Genomic DNA, 15,128 nt, shown 5'->3' on the forward strand with positions numbered 1-15,128 from the left:
TCCACACGAAAAGACCCTCCCCCCCGAATGTTCCCCAATGGCTTCGTCGTCTGGGGCTTGATAAACTTCCGCCTTTCCCCTATCCCCAGTCGCTTCCCACATTGTCTTTCTCTTGCTGGGTCTTCTCGATCTTTCTTCCTTTGAATATTGATCCTTCGTCCGGCCGTCTTAATTTGTCCGTTCTTTTTGCCTTATAAATTCGTCCGAATATCGTGAGTGCGACTATATTAATACCAACGAATTTTCTTTAAATCACCAAGATGGCTCCAATCAGCCTCGAGGAGGAAAACCACACGCGTGACGCTGCTTTCAACAAGGCCATGCACGGAAAATCTGCGACCGAGCGTAACAATTTCATGGCCATGCTCGGAAAAGACTCCAAGGCTCAGCAAGCTGCGGTTGATGAGTATTTCAGACACTGGGACAACAAGCCCGCTGCCACGGAAACGGAGCAGGACAGAGAGGTTGGTGGCTTCCATATTCTGAATATCGAGATGGGCCGTACTTATCTTGTGCTTGATGTATAGGAGCGCAAAGCACAATATGCTACTTTGACCAGACAGTATGTGTGGCTAGACCATTGTTACATCTGCACCCGCTCCATATGATGCAAGACTGACTCCGCTACCTGCAGTTACTACAACCTTGCTACCGACCTCTATGAAAACGGCTGGGCACAGTCTTTCCACTTTTGCCGATTCGGACACAAGGAAGCCTTCTTGCAGGCCCTGGCTCGTCATGAGCACTATCTCGCACACTTGATGAATATCAAGGAGGGCATGAAGGTGCTGGATGTGGGCTGCGGTGTTGGCGGTCCTGCCCGGGAAATCGCCCGTTTCACCGGCTGCAACATTGTTGGCCTCAACAACAATGATTACCAGATTGAGAGAGCTACTGCCTATGCCGCACAGGCTGGGCTATCGAAACAGCTCTCATTCACAAAGGGCGACTTTATGGTATGGCGTTTTCTGAGAGAATGGACCGCTCAGATGGTTGCGCTCTTTCGTTTCAAAGACTAACAATGTTTCACAGCAAATGTCATTCCCTGACAACTCTTTTGATGCAGTTTACGCAATTGAGGCTACTGTTCACGCACCATCGCTCGAAGGCGTGTATTCGCAAATCTATCGGGTTCTGAAGCCCGGCGGAGTTTTTGGTGTCTATGAATGGGTCATGACGGATCAGTACGATAATGACAACCCGCGCCATCGCGAAATTCGCCTTGGTATTGAACAGGGTGACGGAATCTCCAACATGGTCAAGGCCGACGTGGCTATTCAGGCGATTAAGAATGCCGGCTTTGAACTTGAGCTGGCCGAGGATCTCGCTGACAGACCCGATGCCACCCCCTGGTACTATCCTATTGCTGGCGACTTCAAGTACATGGGAAGCATTTGGGACTTCCTCACAATCCTGCGTATGACCAAGCTGGGCCGCAGTGCTGTTCACAAGCTGGTTGGTGGATTGGAGACGCTGCGGATTGCCCCCCGTGGTACCCAGAAGACAGCCGACAGTCTGGCGCTGGCTGCTGACTGTCTGGTCGCTGGTGGTAAGGAGAAGCTTTTCACGCCCATGTTCTTGATGATTGGTCGCAAGCCCGAGGCATAAACGTGTGCACTTGATGTGTGAAGAGAAAGAGCCGAAGGGCTGGAGTGGAAAAAAATTTGATTTGACACACTGAGCAATTTCTTCCCAAAGGCGGCCGACTATTTCCTTTATTTTTCTTGAATCCTTTTCATTCTTAATTGTTTTTATTAGATTACCTTTGTACGACTTGATTCATCTATAGACACAGGACCGATTTGGTCCGATGGATCTTAATGATAATAACAGAAACGTATATCTTTTGATTAGAAGTAGAATTCGCTGAATCTGAAAAGAAGGGCGCTTTGTGAAGGATAATCAAAATTTGATGATATAAAGTGCTAGAGATTTGCATGTAGGCTGTATAAAGCTTGCTACTTTACGTTTGGACTCTGAATGATTGTGGTGCAGCAGGGGCCTATCGGAGTGAATATATACAGCGGCGTACTGATAGTGGACAAGCAAACAGCGAATTGGAGAAATCTGATTTGACAAACAAATTTCGGAACTCCGAAGGGCGTGTGGTAGGGACACGAGAGGCACCACCCCCCGAACCCAGTGTAAAGGGCGCAAATGGAGGCTCAACCAGCTGTCCCGAGTCGCTTCGCGAGATCCGTTTCCCCTACTAGTTCCTGTACCGATTCTCCCGCTCAACACTTGCTCCCCCAGCAGACCGACAACGGCCAATCCATCCATCGATCTCTCAGAATCCTCCACGCCGTAGAGCTCGTGCTCTCTGTCAATTCGGCTCGTGTCGCCTTCATCCCCTCGCTCCTCCCTCCAGGCGTCATTCCTCTCCTCTATTTCCGACAATGTCTGCTCTTCGTCTCTTCCGACCCGCCTCGCGCCTCCTTTCCTCTCAGCGGTCTGCCTGCAGGGCTTCCGCTTTCCAGCCCGCCGCCTCTCTGCCTACGCTCTTGAACCGAAGAACATATGCTACCCCCAGCGGCGTCAAGGATGTCACCGTCAGAGATGCGCTGAATGAGGCATTGGCCGAGGAGCTGGAGAGCAACCCCAAGGTCTTCATCATGGGTGAGGAGGTTGCGCAGTACAACGGAGCGTGAGTGATCCATTGAGTTCTGTTTTGCGGTTCCTTGGATTCGTTTGAGCTCTTGCAAGTTCTTCTTGGGCCGGATGATTCCTTCAAGTTGGGAACTGGGGTGCCTTATCTAGCTCGAGAGACAAGGTTTACCATTTTATCAGCCCTTTTGCTAACTTGCGATTGCTTTTCTGCCTCACAGTTACAAGGTCACCAAGGGTCTTCTCGACAGATTCGGTGAGAAGCGTGTCATTGACAGCCCTATCACTGAGGCTGGTTTCTGTGGTCTTACTGTCGGTGCTGCCCTGGCTGGCCTGCACCCTGTGGTAAGCATTTACTTGGGACAAGAAATTCCGCTCTTAAAGGCTCGATTGGTTGACTTGGGACCTATAGTGCGAGTTCATGACCTTCAACTTTGCCATGCAAGCCATTGATCAGATTATCAACTCGGCAGCCAAGACCCACTACATGTCTGGTGGTATCCAGCCTTGCAACATCACCTTCCGTGGACCCAACGGTTTCGCTGCTGGTGTCGCCGCTCAGCACTCCCAGGACTACTCGGCATGGTACGGTAGCATTCCCGGTCTTAAGGTTGTCGCTCCCTGGAGCGCAGAGGACGCCAAGGGTCTTCTCAAGGCCGCCATCCGTGACCCCAACCCCGTCTGCGTTCTCGAGAACGAGTAAGTCTTGTAGTCTAATGTAAACCGCCTTGAATACATTTGTTAATGACATGTATAGGCTCATGTACGGTGTCTCCTTCCCTATGAGCGAGGAGGCTCAGAAGGATGACTTTGTTATTCCCGTAAGTCAAGGCGGTTTCAGATTGCCCGGTCGCCAATTCCCACGCTGACATTCGATTTTAGTTCGGCAAGGCCAAGATTGAGCGTCCTGGCAAGGACCTCACCATTGTCACCCTCTCCCGCTGCGTCGGCCAGTCTCTCACCGCTGCCGAGCAGATGAAGCAGAAGTACGGTATCGACGCCGAGGTTCTCAACCTCCGTTCGATCAAGCCCATGGACGTCGAGGCCATCATCAAGTCGGTCAAGAAGACTGGCCACCTGATGACCGTTGAGTCTGGTTTCCCTGCCTTTGGCGTTGGTTCCGAGATCTTGGCCCTCGCCATGGAGTACGGTTTCGACTACCTCAACGCCCCTGCTGTCCGTGTCACTGGTGCCGAGGTCCCCACTCCCTACGGTATGTATCCCTTGCGCTTTCCTTCCTTTCCCCTTTATCTTGTCTTGCATAAAGCGCCTTGAAATAGATGCTGACAATCGTGTAGCCGCCAAACTCGAGGAGATGGCCTTCCCTACCGAGGAGCTTATCAGCAACTACGCCGCTAAGCTGCTCAAGGCATAAAGGTGCTCGGATGATATCAAATAGGTTGCGTCAACAAGAATCATTTATTCGTCCAAATGTGTTTGGGAAAGGCAAAGTGGACGGCCGAAATAAATAAATTGTATTTATACTATACACTTTTTACGTCATTATAGGTGTCCATCTGAGCATGGTGTCGTGTGTATAATTTTTTATTTCCTTGAAAACTCCTCCCGGCGAAAAACGCCGGCATCTCGTGCGAAACCTGTTTGATATTTGATTTGAGAACATGAATATGCTTTGCACCGTATCTCAACTACCCTTTCTCCATAAATCCATCTACATATAGAAGAAAAAACCAACTAATACGCCCATCTTTGCGACTTAGTCCTCATGCAAGCAACTCGGACACCGTCCCCATTCAACAGATACCTTTATCCCAGCGTTTTCTAATCTAGCCAACGCCTGATCAATACCCCGCTGAAATGCATCGTCATCTTCTTCTGGGGCACATGTATTCCCGCTCAAAACCCTACTCCCACAATTTTCTCCATGGGACGGTACTCTGCTGTCTTCACAGTCTACTGTGCAGCCATTCTGCCCTGCACGTATTGCGTGATTGCTGAGACTTTTCCAAGCAGTTCCAGACCCGAGAATCTTGCGGTTGTAATACATTCCGAATCTCCCACTTGCACCTCCTCGATCATGTCGTGGTTCCGCTATTGGTACCAGTAACACTATCTTCTTCAACGCCGAATACCTGACCCTTCTATTTAGCCCGTTGTTGTCGTTGTCGTTGATGGTGTTAGGCACAAATATCTTCATGAGCGCAGCCAAGATGGCGAGCACATCAGGCGACAACTCAACCCACAGACTTAATTTTTGCAGACTCGGCGGGAGATGCTCAAACAAATCCATATAATCCATGTCCATGTCTGGAGGAATTGGCCACACGAGCACTAACTCCTTGAGTGTGGTCGAAGTGGACAATAATAATCGCAGTGCCTCAAGTGTGGTAGATGAAAGGGGGATATCAGAGTGGATTTTGAGCGAGATGAGGCTGGAAACATGGGAGCGATATAATGCGGAGAGAAAAGTGGAAGTGAGGAATATACCAGGGGTTGTGGATGAGCGGGAAGAAGATGTTGAAGCTGGAGGGAGGTGGGAAGCAGCATGATAGGGGGTGGTGTCGTATATTTCCTTAATCTCGTGAATGACCACGTGTTTCAGTGGTTTCAAACCGGCAACGACTTCTGGCGTGATGGAGAGTAGTACCTGCGTGCCATGGCGATGGCGAGTTGGGGTTAGCAAATAGTCAAGCTGAGACACAAAGTATGCAGAGAAGCTGGATCTGACGAGGACAAAGGCACGAATTTAGCCCGGGCTCATTCTGACGTACAGAGTCAGAAGCTTGTCTGTTTCTGTTTGTATAGCTCATTCCAGGCGGCGGACCAACCAATTCCAATGTATCAAGGAACTTTAATGCGCCGAGTACGTCTAAGGTTCTGGTAGGCGACGTGGGCGAGAAACCCGTAAATCGCAGTTTGCGGAGACGAGGAAGCCGAGGAAGAAAGGTCTCGAGAGGGACGTGTTCAGAGAAGAAGGAAAGGTCTCCGAGCTGTGGAAAGAGCTGGCCGATGTGGGGGAAGAAGAGACGGTAGAGTTCTCTGCATGGTATGGAATCTTTGGAGGGAAGTTGTTTGTAGATGGTCAGACGCCGAACGTTGGGGAGGAGCGAAAGGGCGTAAATCAAGTTGTCCAATTCAGAAATGTAATTTAGAGCAGCTGGGGGAACGGCGGGACCTTTTTGGACAAGGTTTTGGTGGAACATGCTTGGAGAAGAGGGAGTAGAAGAGGAAGGAGAAGATGTAAGCATATGGGTGTTGGGAGGCAAAGACTGATCCAAATGAAGCTCAAATTTTTTCCTGCCGGGCTAGATATCAAGCAGCTTTATTCTCAAGTCCCTGACGTGGATCAAGTAATGACCCCTCTTATAATGCATGACAGTTTCCAACCACCTGTAGAGCTCAAATTGGGATTTGAATGCGGGCGCTTCCTGAAAGAGAAAAGGCTGAGCCTCCGTATATATCTTGCGACAGACGCGGAGAAGATGAATTGCATATTGCGTTCTGTGTTTTGAATTGCCGGTCACGCACTCATCACTGGGTCGGTCTGCTGATAAACCATATTCGTATATTTCCTCGCGGACTTCGAGAGGAAGAGATAAGAAAGAAACATTTCTGGGATCCATTATTTCCAGGTGGCAGTTAATGCCGTACCTTCTTCGAGCCGAACCTCAATGTAGCCCTGAAGTCGTTGAAGAAAACTGCAAAAGGCAAAAAATATTGTGATTTTGGGGACCATAAGAAGAAATCAAAAGATTGGAATTAAAAATGAAGAATATCCTGGAACAAAGCGTGAGGACATGATATATAAAAGAAACAGCTTGTTGTATTTTGCCTTGGCACTAGTAGCAATTAAAACAGAAGGATGAGAGCCTGACGGGGCAAAAACTGCGGGCACGGTTCTGTACGAAGACTTTCCTGCCAGGAGCCGGGAGTAGAATCGAAACCGAACAAACTCTATCCCCGTCTAAGACGAGAACGCAAAAAGGTTTACCATGCTTATACCTGAAATCTGCACGCGTTTGAGTTGATCTGGTTCGACACGGCTAAATTGTCCGGGGAAGCAGGAGGGATTATGATTCGATTCCACAGACCCCTTTGATCTACACCTGAAGTGGGCGCCTTTGCTAGGATATAGATATTCCTGTCATGAGATAAGTCCTGTCCGAGCTTCTCCGGATGTCAGTTGATGTTTTAGCTTGACATGGCCCCGAATCCTACACCATTCAACATCATTGAGTGCAGAAACGCTTCTGAGATAGCGCGATGGCGCCAATTTTCAGTGTGCAATTGAGGCAGTCGTTGCAATCATCCCATGGCTTCAATTGAAATTGTTGTCCAATGGCAATCTGTCAAAAGCTCTAGCCCATGTAAGGCTCTGGCAATAAGGCATTATCGTCAAATTATTCCAAATTATTACCCCATGGTGAATTGGCGTCAAAATCTGTAAAAAAAAAAAAAAATGAATATCCTGCAAAGTGCACGCCAAAGCATCAAGGAACAAATCACAAATGTTCTAGGTGGCGTGGTTTTTAGAAATCTCGCCATATCGAAGCAACACGCTCTGTGGCTGGGATGCGCCACCCGGGATCTCTTTAGATCGTGTGAACTAATTCAATTTGAGCAGGCTTTGACAGCTAGACATCTGCAAGGATAGAGAAACAGATTCGCGTGGAACCTCATTTGCATATTACCAACCCTTATAGGGTCGACCTTCCGCAAGCCAAATGTGCGCGATGATTTCGGAGACATTGCTGAGAAATACATGAAGGTTTAAGCCGCATCGAGTTTTCTTCCCTCGGTCGTAAAGCTTGTCTATTTGGAAAAGCCACGCTGCGAGGTACGAACAGGGGTGTATCGTCTGACCCTCACGTTGTACAGTACACTGCAGTACAGTACAAGTCCTTTGCTTCGTTTGCCTCACGTTTTATTGATCATCCAACGGCCAATAAGAATATAATAAGATTGCCGGGAAGTGTGTGATGATGGCAAGGATTAACTGAAATTGATAAGAAAATCCATTAACTCGGCGATAGTCCGCTCCTCTTCAGTGCTTGTCCCTGGTTTAAGCTTCGAGCTCCTAGCTGCAACCCAGAAAACGACAACCGAGAAGGCCCCTGATCAATCACCGCCACATTAGACTCACGCCTGACCAGGGCAGACGCCTCAGGGTTCGATATGACACTCCAGTCGTCCACGAGCAGGCCGTTGCCAGTGAAATAAGCAGATCGAGCGATTTCAAATCGCTCTTGACGCCCAAGCCAGCGCTCTGCATGGTAAATGCTGTTCTGTGCGACGCAAGAGCCCAGTGAAGATCTTGTCCTGAGCTTCAACTTGAACCATCTAATCACCATTGCCTCATCATACAACCTAGATATTGATGATGATGTTGATGATGATGATCATGAAGTCCGATTGTTGTGGAACACAAAGATCCCAGAGCTGCGCGACGTCGGAGGGGAGGCTGGGATGGTGCGATGGCAGCAGCTAAACCAGTCGAGGTTGTGCTTATACGATCGTAAGGACCTTGGAAGGGTTTGCAAACACCTTTTAACACCTCTGGCCATTCAAACCTATCGCCCTGGGCAGCCCGGCTGGCAGCCTGTTGGCTGCCGAGGATCGTAGTATTCGTAGCCTTCATCCTCTGTATCACTTTCCTCCTGGAGTGAGACCTTTTCAGATTGAGAACCCTCCTCGATCTCGAAAGCTTTCTTAAACCCGCTACTTTTGACAGGCACGGCGTCGTCTTTGGGGCCGCCGAATGCGCTCTTAAATCCGCCCTTCTTAAACCCTCCGCCGCTGCCAGAAGAGGCTGGTTGAGAATCGAGCTTCAGGGGTTTGATGGTGATTAAACCGGATTTTTCGTCGGCTTTTCGTTCGGCTCGACGTGCTTTCGAAGCCGCCATTGGGTCCCGTTGCATTTGTTTCATCTCCTTCAGGCGCTGCACAGTCATTGTCAGCTCTGGCATACCTATGAGATGATGCATCTCAATATGGACGGCTTGTTGCCATACCTTCTTGTGCTGGTGATCGTAAGAGGACTCGTGTGCTTCGTATTCATTCATTCGACTGTATCCCTAAACGTCGGCGTGAGATGGAGTTTCAAGAGCCGCTGGACCAGATTGCTGTTATACCTTCTGACACAACTCGCCTGTACAATATACATTATTAAATCCTACTTCTCTTCTGATCGGAAAGGATGTCTACTTACAGAAAAACGACTTTCGAGCTTCTCGCGCGCTCTCGGTCTTGAAGGAAATTATTAGTGACCAAATCAAACGACATGCTCGATACGCATACCTTGGGAGCTGGATTTGTCATTCCTCTCTGTAAGAAACGAGAGTCAGTTATAGAAATACACGGAAAGACTGGAGGCGAATTACTGGTGCCATATTGTCGAGGATTGTAATTTATGAGGTGTTTCTATTGTCGAGGGGGATCAAAAGTTTCGCGGGAACAATCTGACTGGAATAAGGTATCAAGCAATGAAGTATCGCATCAATGTGAAGACTGATAGCTAATGCGGCAGGAAGCTCAAAATAGAGGTGTGAAATAGTTATGGTGGAGCGATAGGTCGTCATTTAGCTGCTGATCCACCATCAATAGCGTGGAGAGTGGCCCGTGCTCCCCAAGATCTGACGGATGAGCTTCCACATATTGTAATCAACATCCCGTAGCTGATTCTACGATATTTACATTGCTTCTTGGAAAAGCCGACTGCGCCGTTGCTTTTGGGAGCTCCACATGGCCGACATTGATTTGAAGGAGCTGGATCCATCGCCAGTTGATGATCCAATCGGCGACGACAAGGACAGCTATTTCCCTCCAAGCTCCTCGCCGACTCCGCCTGTTGCGCGATCGTCGACGCTGGGTTTGAGTGGCCATAGTCTCCCTTTTTACCGTAAGTAGACACAACTTTGTTTCCTCACTTTCAGCGTTTTTTCACAGTGCTGACATGATTCATTCAAATGCGCGTAGTTCAACGAATCCAGAAATATTCCTCGTACACATTCAGCGCCTTCCTAACATTCCATCTTGCAAATACGTCTTTGATCCCGTTAGCCACCAAATCAGTCCCTGAAAGTGACAAGTATCTCCTTCTCACGAGACCATACTATCAATCTATACTTGCTGAGCCAGTTGTGGTCTTGCTTCCACTGATCGCTCATGTTGGCTCTGGCATAGCGCTGAGGATATATCGACAACACCAGCTTGCGAAGCGATATGGAGCGAGCAATCGTCACGAGAGGAAGGCGCTGGCAAGACCCAAGATAAGCGGCATCAGCTTTGTGGGGTTTATGCTCGTGCCATTGGTTGCAGGTCATGCGTTCTTGAATCGTATCCTGCCAGTATGGGTAGAAGGAGATAGCTCTGGCGTAGGTTTATCATTTGTCTCCCACGGATTCGCCGAACATCCAGCTATATCTTTTGCTGGCTTTTCCCTGCTTATTAGTGCAGCTACATGGCATATTGTTTGGGGAGGTGCAAAATGGCTAGGCTTGACGCCTTCTCAAGCCGCTGGGGAGAGCGTTGAAACCTCTCTGCGTAGAAAGCGAAGGTGGTATACACTCAATGCGCTAAGTGTTGCTCTAGCTGGTCTGTGGATGGCGGGCAGTTTGGGCGTTGTTGGTAGGGGTGGTAGAGCAAATGGTTGGGTCGGCAGAGGATATGATAACCTGTATAGACAGATCCCCTTCATAGGCAAATGGCTATGATCCCCCTGAAATACGTCCCATGCCTCTCACAAATGATGGCAAATGCCATTCTCGTGATTAAAACGCCAACTCGGCGATGTTAAAAGTCTGCAATTCCCAATGGAATTTCACAAGAGCTATAATTATAGTGCAATAACAAGCTCCTTTCCATTTGCAATAGGAAAGCACAACAAAAGACAAAAATCCAATAGGTATGATCCGTTGAGGTATAAATGCAAACGCCTCTGCTTCTGCCTCTAATGCATAATATAAATGGAATGTCACCCTCGTTCGAGTATGAAAGATGAGCAAAGTCCAGGGAGTGCAAAGTCCAGGGAGTGCAAATTCCAGGGAGAGATCGCCAGCCAATGCGCCGAAATTGGACATAATGAGCAACGTTTTATGACGTCGGTGCTTGCCATCCTTCAATTATTGAAGCAGCCCGCAGGACTAAATTGTCGTCACCATACTGCCCTATGATTTGGATGCCGACAGTCTCTGGCTCGCTCGACGACTCAGTGTTGTCATGGACCGGTACGCTGACGGCTGGAAGGCCGGCAAGAGAGGCCGGCACCGTGAACACGTCGTTCATGTAATTATCCACGGGCGATTGAGCTTTTAAGGACGAGATACTTGGTGCTATAGTCGGAGCAGTTGGACATATGAGGATATCTACTGCTTCTGAATCTGGTGGTTGCGCATCGGTCGTCAGGAGCGGGTTCTGAAGCGCAAAGACTCGGTCAAAATCCTGCTGCACAAGTCTACGAATCTTTTGTGCTTTGATAAAATAATTATCAAATGCAGCGGCGCTCAATGTGTATGATCCGAGGAGAATGCGTCTACGCGCTTCATCGCCAAAGCCGTTTCCTCTAGTGGCCGAGAATAATACCCCCTCTTGGTTGTCATCCCCAGGTTCTCGGGCACCATAGCGGACACCGTCATATTTCGCCAGGTTTGATGACACTTCGGCGGGCGCAAGTACATAATATGCTGAAAGGGCGTGACGTGTCGCTGGAAGCGATACGGCGTGAAGAGAATGCCCAAGACTCTGGAGATGCTCTAGAGTGCGCACCCACGCTCGACGTATACTGGGACTCAACTCTTCAATATTATATTCCAAAGGTACTCCAACACGTAATTTTTTTTTGATGTTTTCTCGTTCTGCGGATTTCTGAATTCGAGAACGCGTTCGAAGAGTCAGATTGGTCGGGTCCGCTGTGTCAGAATGATTGACCGCGTCTAGACGGAATAAAAATGAGAATTGTGTCCCAAATCAGCGCGCTTCTAGGGACAAGTATTTACTCACCGAAAATTTGCTTCGCTGAATGGGTCGTGCGGGCTAAGATGCCCACTGTATCCAGAGAATTTGCATATGCAACCACGCCCCACCTTGATATGAGACCGTACGACGGCTTAAAGCCAACAGTGCCAGTGTACGAAGCCGGAAGCCGGACCGACCCTCCTGTATCCGTGCCTAAAGCACTAGAATCGCTATTAGCCCGTGGGTGCGAAATCAAGAATAGGGCTGCCCGTACGCATAGCATTGTGATGTTGCGACCGCTACAGCACTTCCGCCAGAGCTTCCACCGGCAGAGAGCTCGTGGCCATTGCGCGAATACTGGCTCTTTACCGCGCCAAAAGAGGAGTTTATTGAATGCGAACTGCCCACGAACAAGCTTTAGCTTTAGTTCCCCTCGCTCAGCGCTCCTTATGCTCACCCCATGCCAAACTCATCCAGATTGGTCTTTCCAGCAATGACCGCACCAGCATTCTTAAGTCTTTCCACCACACTCGCATTGAAAGGGCTTCGAAAGCCTTTGAGAACACCAGACGCACAAGTATTAGAATAAGAGGTCGTGACGATATTATCTTTTATTGCAACCAATTTCCCGTCAATTGGAGATCTTGATTTTCCTGAGGAACATGGTCAGCTAAGTTATGTAAGACTTCGTCAGAAGCTTTAGGGGAAAACATGCCTGCAGTCCGTCGTTCTTCAGCGCTCTTTACAGCGCCCAGCTCCTGGGCCGGTTGCAATCGACTGATAAATGCATTCAGCGCATGGTGCGCTTCTTGATTGGCGATGCAACGCTCCGCCTCTCGTAACAATGACATTAGTACGAATCACTCCAGTCACCTTATAGTGAAAGGTGCAGTTGGCAGGCCCTAGAATAAAGAAGTGTTAATTCATGCGGAATCAGTAAAATTTGCCCTTTTCGGTCAAAATGGGCTCGAAAATTAAGCCCGAACGCTTCGAATTCTTAAATGTTGACAGTATTGATAGTGCATCTAGAGGTGACCTGGATTGCCGTACAAGATGGGACGCAGCCCTGCAGCAAGTTAAGCTTGTTTCGGTAAAGTGCATTGGTGCAAGATGCCGCAACGGCTACCGTAGAAGCTGAGTAGTCACTCGGGCACCTTGGTGAGCAGCTGTAGCTGCACCCTGTGACTGTCCAACCTCCCGGCTCTTTAAGCTTGTGTTTGATATCTGCATTGTTTTCATATTTGGATCTTTAAAGATCGGGCTTTTGAAGGTCGATAAGGTTCAAGGGAAGTTCTCTTTGGCCTAACAGCCATACACTTGCAGCTCGCAACCAAGCTGCTCGGCCACTCTTGGGCGCTACTCAACCGTCCATGGCAATATGATAGGCCCGTTAGCATTTATCAGCTCTACACTCCTAGTTGGAGCTTTGGCAGCACAGCCATCTGCACCGAAGCCTCCGACTCTTCCCCTGCGGGAGCTTCCTTGGGGCCAACTAAATTTCCTGCACACAACAGATACACATGGATGGCATGCCGGCCATCTTCTCGAGTTAGTCTATCAGATACGGGTTCAAGTGTCTCTCCGATACTAATGCCAATTGCAGGCCATCATATTCAGCTGACTGGGGCGATTACATATCGTTTGCGCATCATCTGCGCGCAAAGGCCGATGAAGAAGGCGTGGATCTGCTGCTAGTTGATACCGGTGACCGGATAGAGGGTAATGGCCTCTATGATGGATCCGAGCCGAAAGGCAAATACACGTTTGAGATAGTCAAAGAGCAAGACATTGATGTCCTGTGCTCGGGAAATCATGAACTTTATCAAAAGAATTCTTCAGAGAATGAGTATAATAAGCTTGTCCCTGGTTTCGGCGGGAACTATTTGGCGTCGAACCTTGATATATATGACCCTGATACAGGGACTCGAGTACCGCTGGCTCCCAGGTATCGGAAGTTTACCACTAAAAATCTGGGGCTCCGGATATTAGCTTTTGGTTTTCTCTTCAACTTTCGCGGTAATTATAATAATACTGTTGTCCAGAAAGTCGAGCAAACGGTCAAAGAAGAGTGGTTCCAAGAAGTGATTCGCGAAAAGGATATCGATCTTTTCTTGGTCGCTGGTCATGTCGACATCCGCTCGGAGGAATACACCACCATCTTCAAAGCCATACGCCAAGTCAAATGGGACACCCCAATCCATTTCTTTGGAGGACACACTCATATCAGAGACTACAAAAAATTTGACTCGAAAGCCTACGCTTTAGAGAGTGGGAGATATATGGAGACAATTGGCTTTGCATCCATTTCCGGACTTGAACCTGGGAAGTCTGATGCTGATGTCTCTGCGAGTGGACTCAGGTATGAGCGGAGATACATTGACAACAATCTCTTCTCACTTCACCATCATGCTGGCTTGAACGACACAACATTTCCAACCGAACGTGGTACGAATGTATCACGATTTATTGCAGAAGCAAGAAGCGAACTTGGCTTAGACAAGAAGTTTGGATGTGCGCCGCAAGATCTTTGGATGAATCGTGCCAAGTATCCCAGCAAAAACAGCATGTATACATGGTTGGAAGAAGATGTACTTCCAGACATGATACGCGAGAGCGCACGACATGATCAACCTCGGTTAGTGCTCATCAATACCGGTGCTATGCGTTTCGACATATACAAGGGCCCGTTCACTCGAGACACTACTTATATCGTCTCCCCCTTTACAAATGGCTTCCGCTATCTCAAGAATGTGCCCTATCAAGCCGCGAAGAAACTTATTCTGCTTCTCAACCATGGCGGACCGATTCTTGAGCAAGCATTTCCGGCCCTGCAGTCGACCGCGCTTGTTCCGCCGGAGCAGCTGACGGCCAAGCAAGACGTGGTGATCGAGAATGAAGACGGGCTGTCTTATGCAGGGTGGGGTCAAACCCCGCTTAAAGAGGGGACCCGACCGACGCCAGGATATACAACCCGTGATGATGCTGGTGACGAAGGAGACGATACCCTTCATTCGCCAATATCTTTCTACCGCGTGCCTAATTGCATTCAGTCACAGGCAGATTTTCCCGAAGACGGAAGCGAGCCAGGGTCGGTCGACGTTGTCTTTGTTGAGTTTATTCAGCCATGGATCATCCTTGGTCTCAACTATCTTGGTCAGAATGTCTCCACTGAGAATACGGAGGCATTCGTCAAAGGTAAAGACATGACTACTCTAGTTGCTGAATGGGTCCAAAACAACTGGAACGGCACTTGTTAGCTTATCATAGATGTAGCTATTACACAAACGTTTAGATGAACATTTTACGCTGTATGATTTGTTTGGGTTTTTTTTTTTTTTTTTTTTTTCGCGAGCGAAGATATACCTGGCATTTCCGAATAATAAGCAAATACTGTGAAGAGTAAGAAATATACCTGTAAGAAATGAAAAATTGATTTAGCTCAATTAGCTTTAGATATTGAATAGAAATTTGTATTATCTGATTTGCTCCACATAATATGATATGTAGCTAGTGCTCGAGTACGACCTGATATCTTGCGTGATATCGGACACTTGAGTAATTACCTACTGTACTTAAGACATCAAGCTCACTACATTATAGAGAAGCTTGGG

At 48.4% G+C, this 15,128-nt stretch overlaps 8 protein-coding genes across 8 annotated transcripts; 5 read left to right on the forward strand and 3 right to left on the reverse strand.

Annotated features, from left to right (window-relative positions):
* The first annotated feature begins 329 nt into the window (after nt 1-329).
* L228DRAFT_247048 (ERG6, Delta(24)-sterol C-methyltransferase) lies at nt 330-2,048 on the forward strand. Its single transcript, XM_018332546.1, has 4 exons — nt 330-464; nt 528-562; nt 635-956; nt 1,033-2,048. The coding sequence occupies exons 1-4, from the start codon at nt 357-359 to the stop codon at nt 1,606-1,608; spliced, it is 1,041 nt and encodes a 346-aa protein (XP_018188241.1). The 5' UTR covers nt 330-356; the 3' UTR covers nt 1,609-2,048.
* Nucleotides 2,049-2,285: 237 nt separating this feature from the next.
* L228DRAFT_247050 (pyruvate dehydrogenase E1, beta subunit) lies at nt 2,286-4,275 on the forward strand. The gene is made up of 6 exons (XM_018332547.1): nt 2,286-2,644; nt 2,826-2,949; nt 3,017-3,303; nt 3,362-3,425; nt 3,487-3,817; nt 3,903-4,275. The coding sequence occupies exons 1-6, from the start codon at nt 2,397-2,399 to the stop codon at nt 3,977-3,979; spliced, it is 1,131 nt and encodes a 376-aa protein (XP_018188242.1). The 5' UTR covers nt 2,286-2,396; the 3' UTR covers nt 3,980-4,275.
* Nucleotides 4,276-4,321: 46 nt separating this feature from the next.
* Nucleotides 4,322-5,813, reverse strand: L228DRAFT_238607 (hypothetical protein; the record flags this gene model as incomplete). The annotated part of the gene is made up of 2 exons (XM_018331062.1): nt 4,322-5,257; nt 5,337-5,813. The coding sequence occupies 2 exons, from the start codon at nt 5,811-5,813 to the stop codon at nt 4,322-4,324; spliced, it is 1,413 nt and encodes a 470-aa protein (XP_018188243.1).
* A 2,272-nt stretch (nt 5,814-8,085) lies between these two features.
* Nucleotides 8,086-8,592, reverse strand: L228DRAFT_247055 (hypothetical protein). The gene has a single exon (XM_018332548.1). It carries the CDS (start codon nt 8,514-8,516, stop codon nt 8,136-8,138), a length of 381 nt encoding a protein of 126 aa, XP_018188244.1. The 5' UTR covers nt 8,517-8,592; the 3' UTR covers nt 8,086-8,135.
* L228DRAFT_247056 (hypothetical protein) lies at nt 8,471-8,867 on the forward strand. Its single transcript, XM_018332549.1, has 3 exons — nt 8,471-8,639; nt 8,697-8,713; nt 8,774-8,867. Exons 1-3 carry the CDS (start codon nt 8,556-8,558, stop codon nt 8,826-8,828), a joined length of 156 nt encoding a protein of 51 aa, XP_018188245.1. The 5' UTR covers nt 8,471-8,555; the 3' UTR covers nt 8,829-8,867.
* Nucleotides 8,868-9,306: 439 nt separating this feature from the next.
* Nucleotides 9,307-10,277, forward strand: L228DRAFT_238609 (hypothetical protein; the record flags this gene model as incomplete). Its single annotated transcript, XM_018331063.1, has 2 exons — nt 9,307-9,463; nt 9,541-10,277. The coding sequence occupies 2 exons, from the start codon at nt 9,307-9,309 to the stop codon at nt 10,275-10,277; spliced, it is 894 nt and encodes a 297-aa protein (XP_018188246.1).
* Nucleotides 10,278-10,472: 195 nt separating this feature from the next.
* L228DRAFT_229874 (glutamyl-tRNA amidotransferase subunit A) lies at nt 10,473-12,499 on the reverse strand. The gene is made up of 5 exons (XM_018330519.1): nt 12,233-12,499; nt 11,975-12,170; nt 11,792-11,917; nt 11,563-11,738; nt 10,473-11,495 (listed from the first exon to the last, which is right to left on the reverse strand). Exons 1-5 carry the CDS (start codon nt 12,366-12,368, stop codon nt 10,657-10,659), a joined length of 1,473 nt encoding a protein of 490 aa, XP_018188247.1. The 5' UTR covers nt 12,369-12,499; the 3' UTR covers nt 10,473-10,656.
* A 115-nt stretch (nt 12,500-12,614) lies between these two features.
* Nucleotides 12,615-14,863, forward strand: L228DRAFT_247059 (Ser/Thr protein phosphatase family). The gene is made up of 2 exons (XM_018332550.1): nt 12,615-13,065; nt 13,121-14,863. The coding sequence occupies exons 1-2, from the start codon at nt 12,896-12,898 to the stop codon at nt 14,772-14,774; spliced, it is 1,824 nt and encodes a 607-aa protein (XP_018188248.1). The 5' UTR covers nt 12,615-12,895; the 3' UTR covers nt 14,775-14,863.
* Nucleotides 14,864-15,128: the final 265 nt, after the last annotated feature.

The sequence above is a fragment of the Xylona heveae genome (assembly GCF_001619985.1).
Source record: "Xylona heveae TC161 unplaced genomic scaffold L228scaffold_5, whole genome shotgun sequence".
In the NCBI taxonomy this organism is placed as follows: Eukaryota; Fungi; Ascomycota; class Xylonomycetes; order Xylonales; family Xylonaceae; genus Xylona; species Xylona heveae.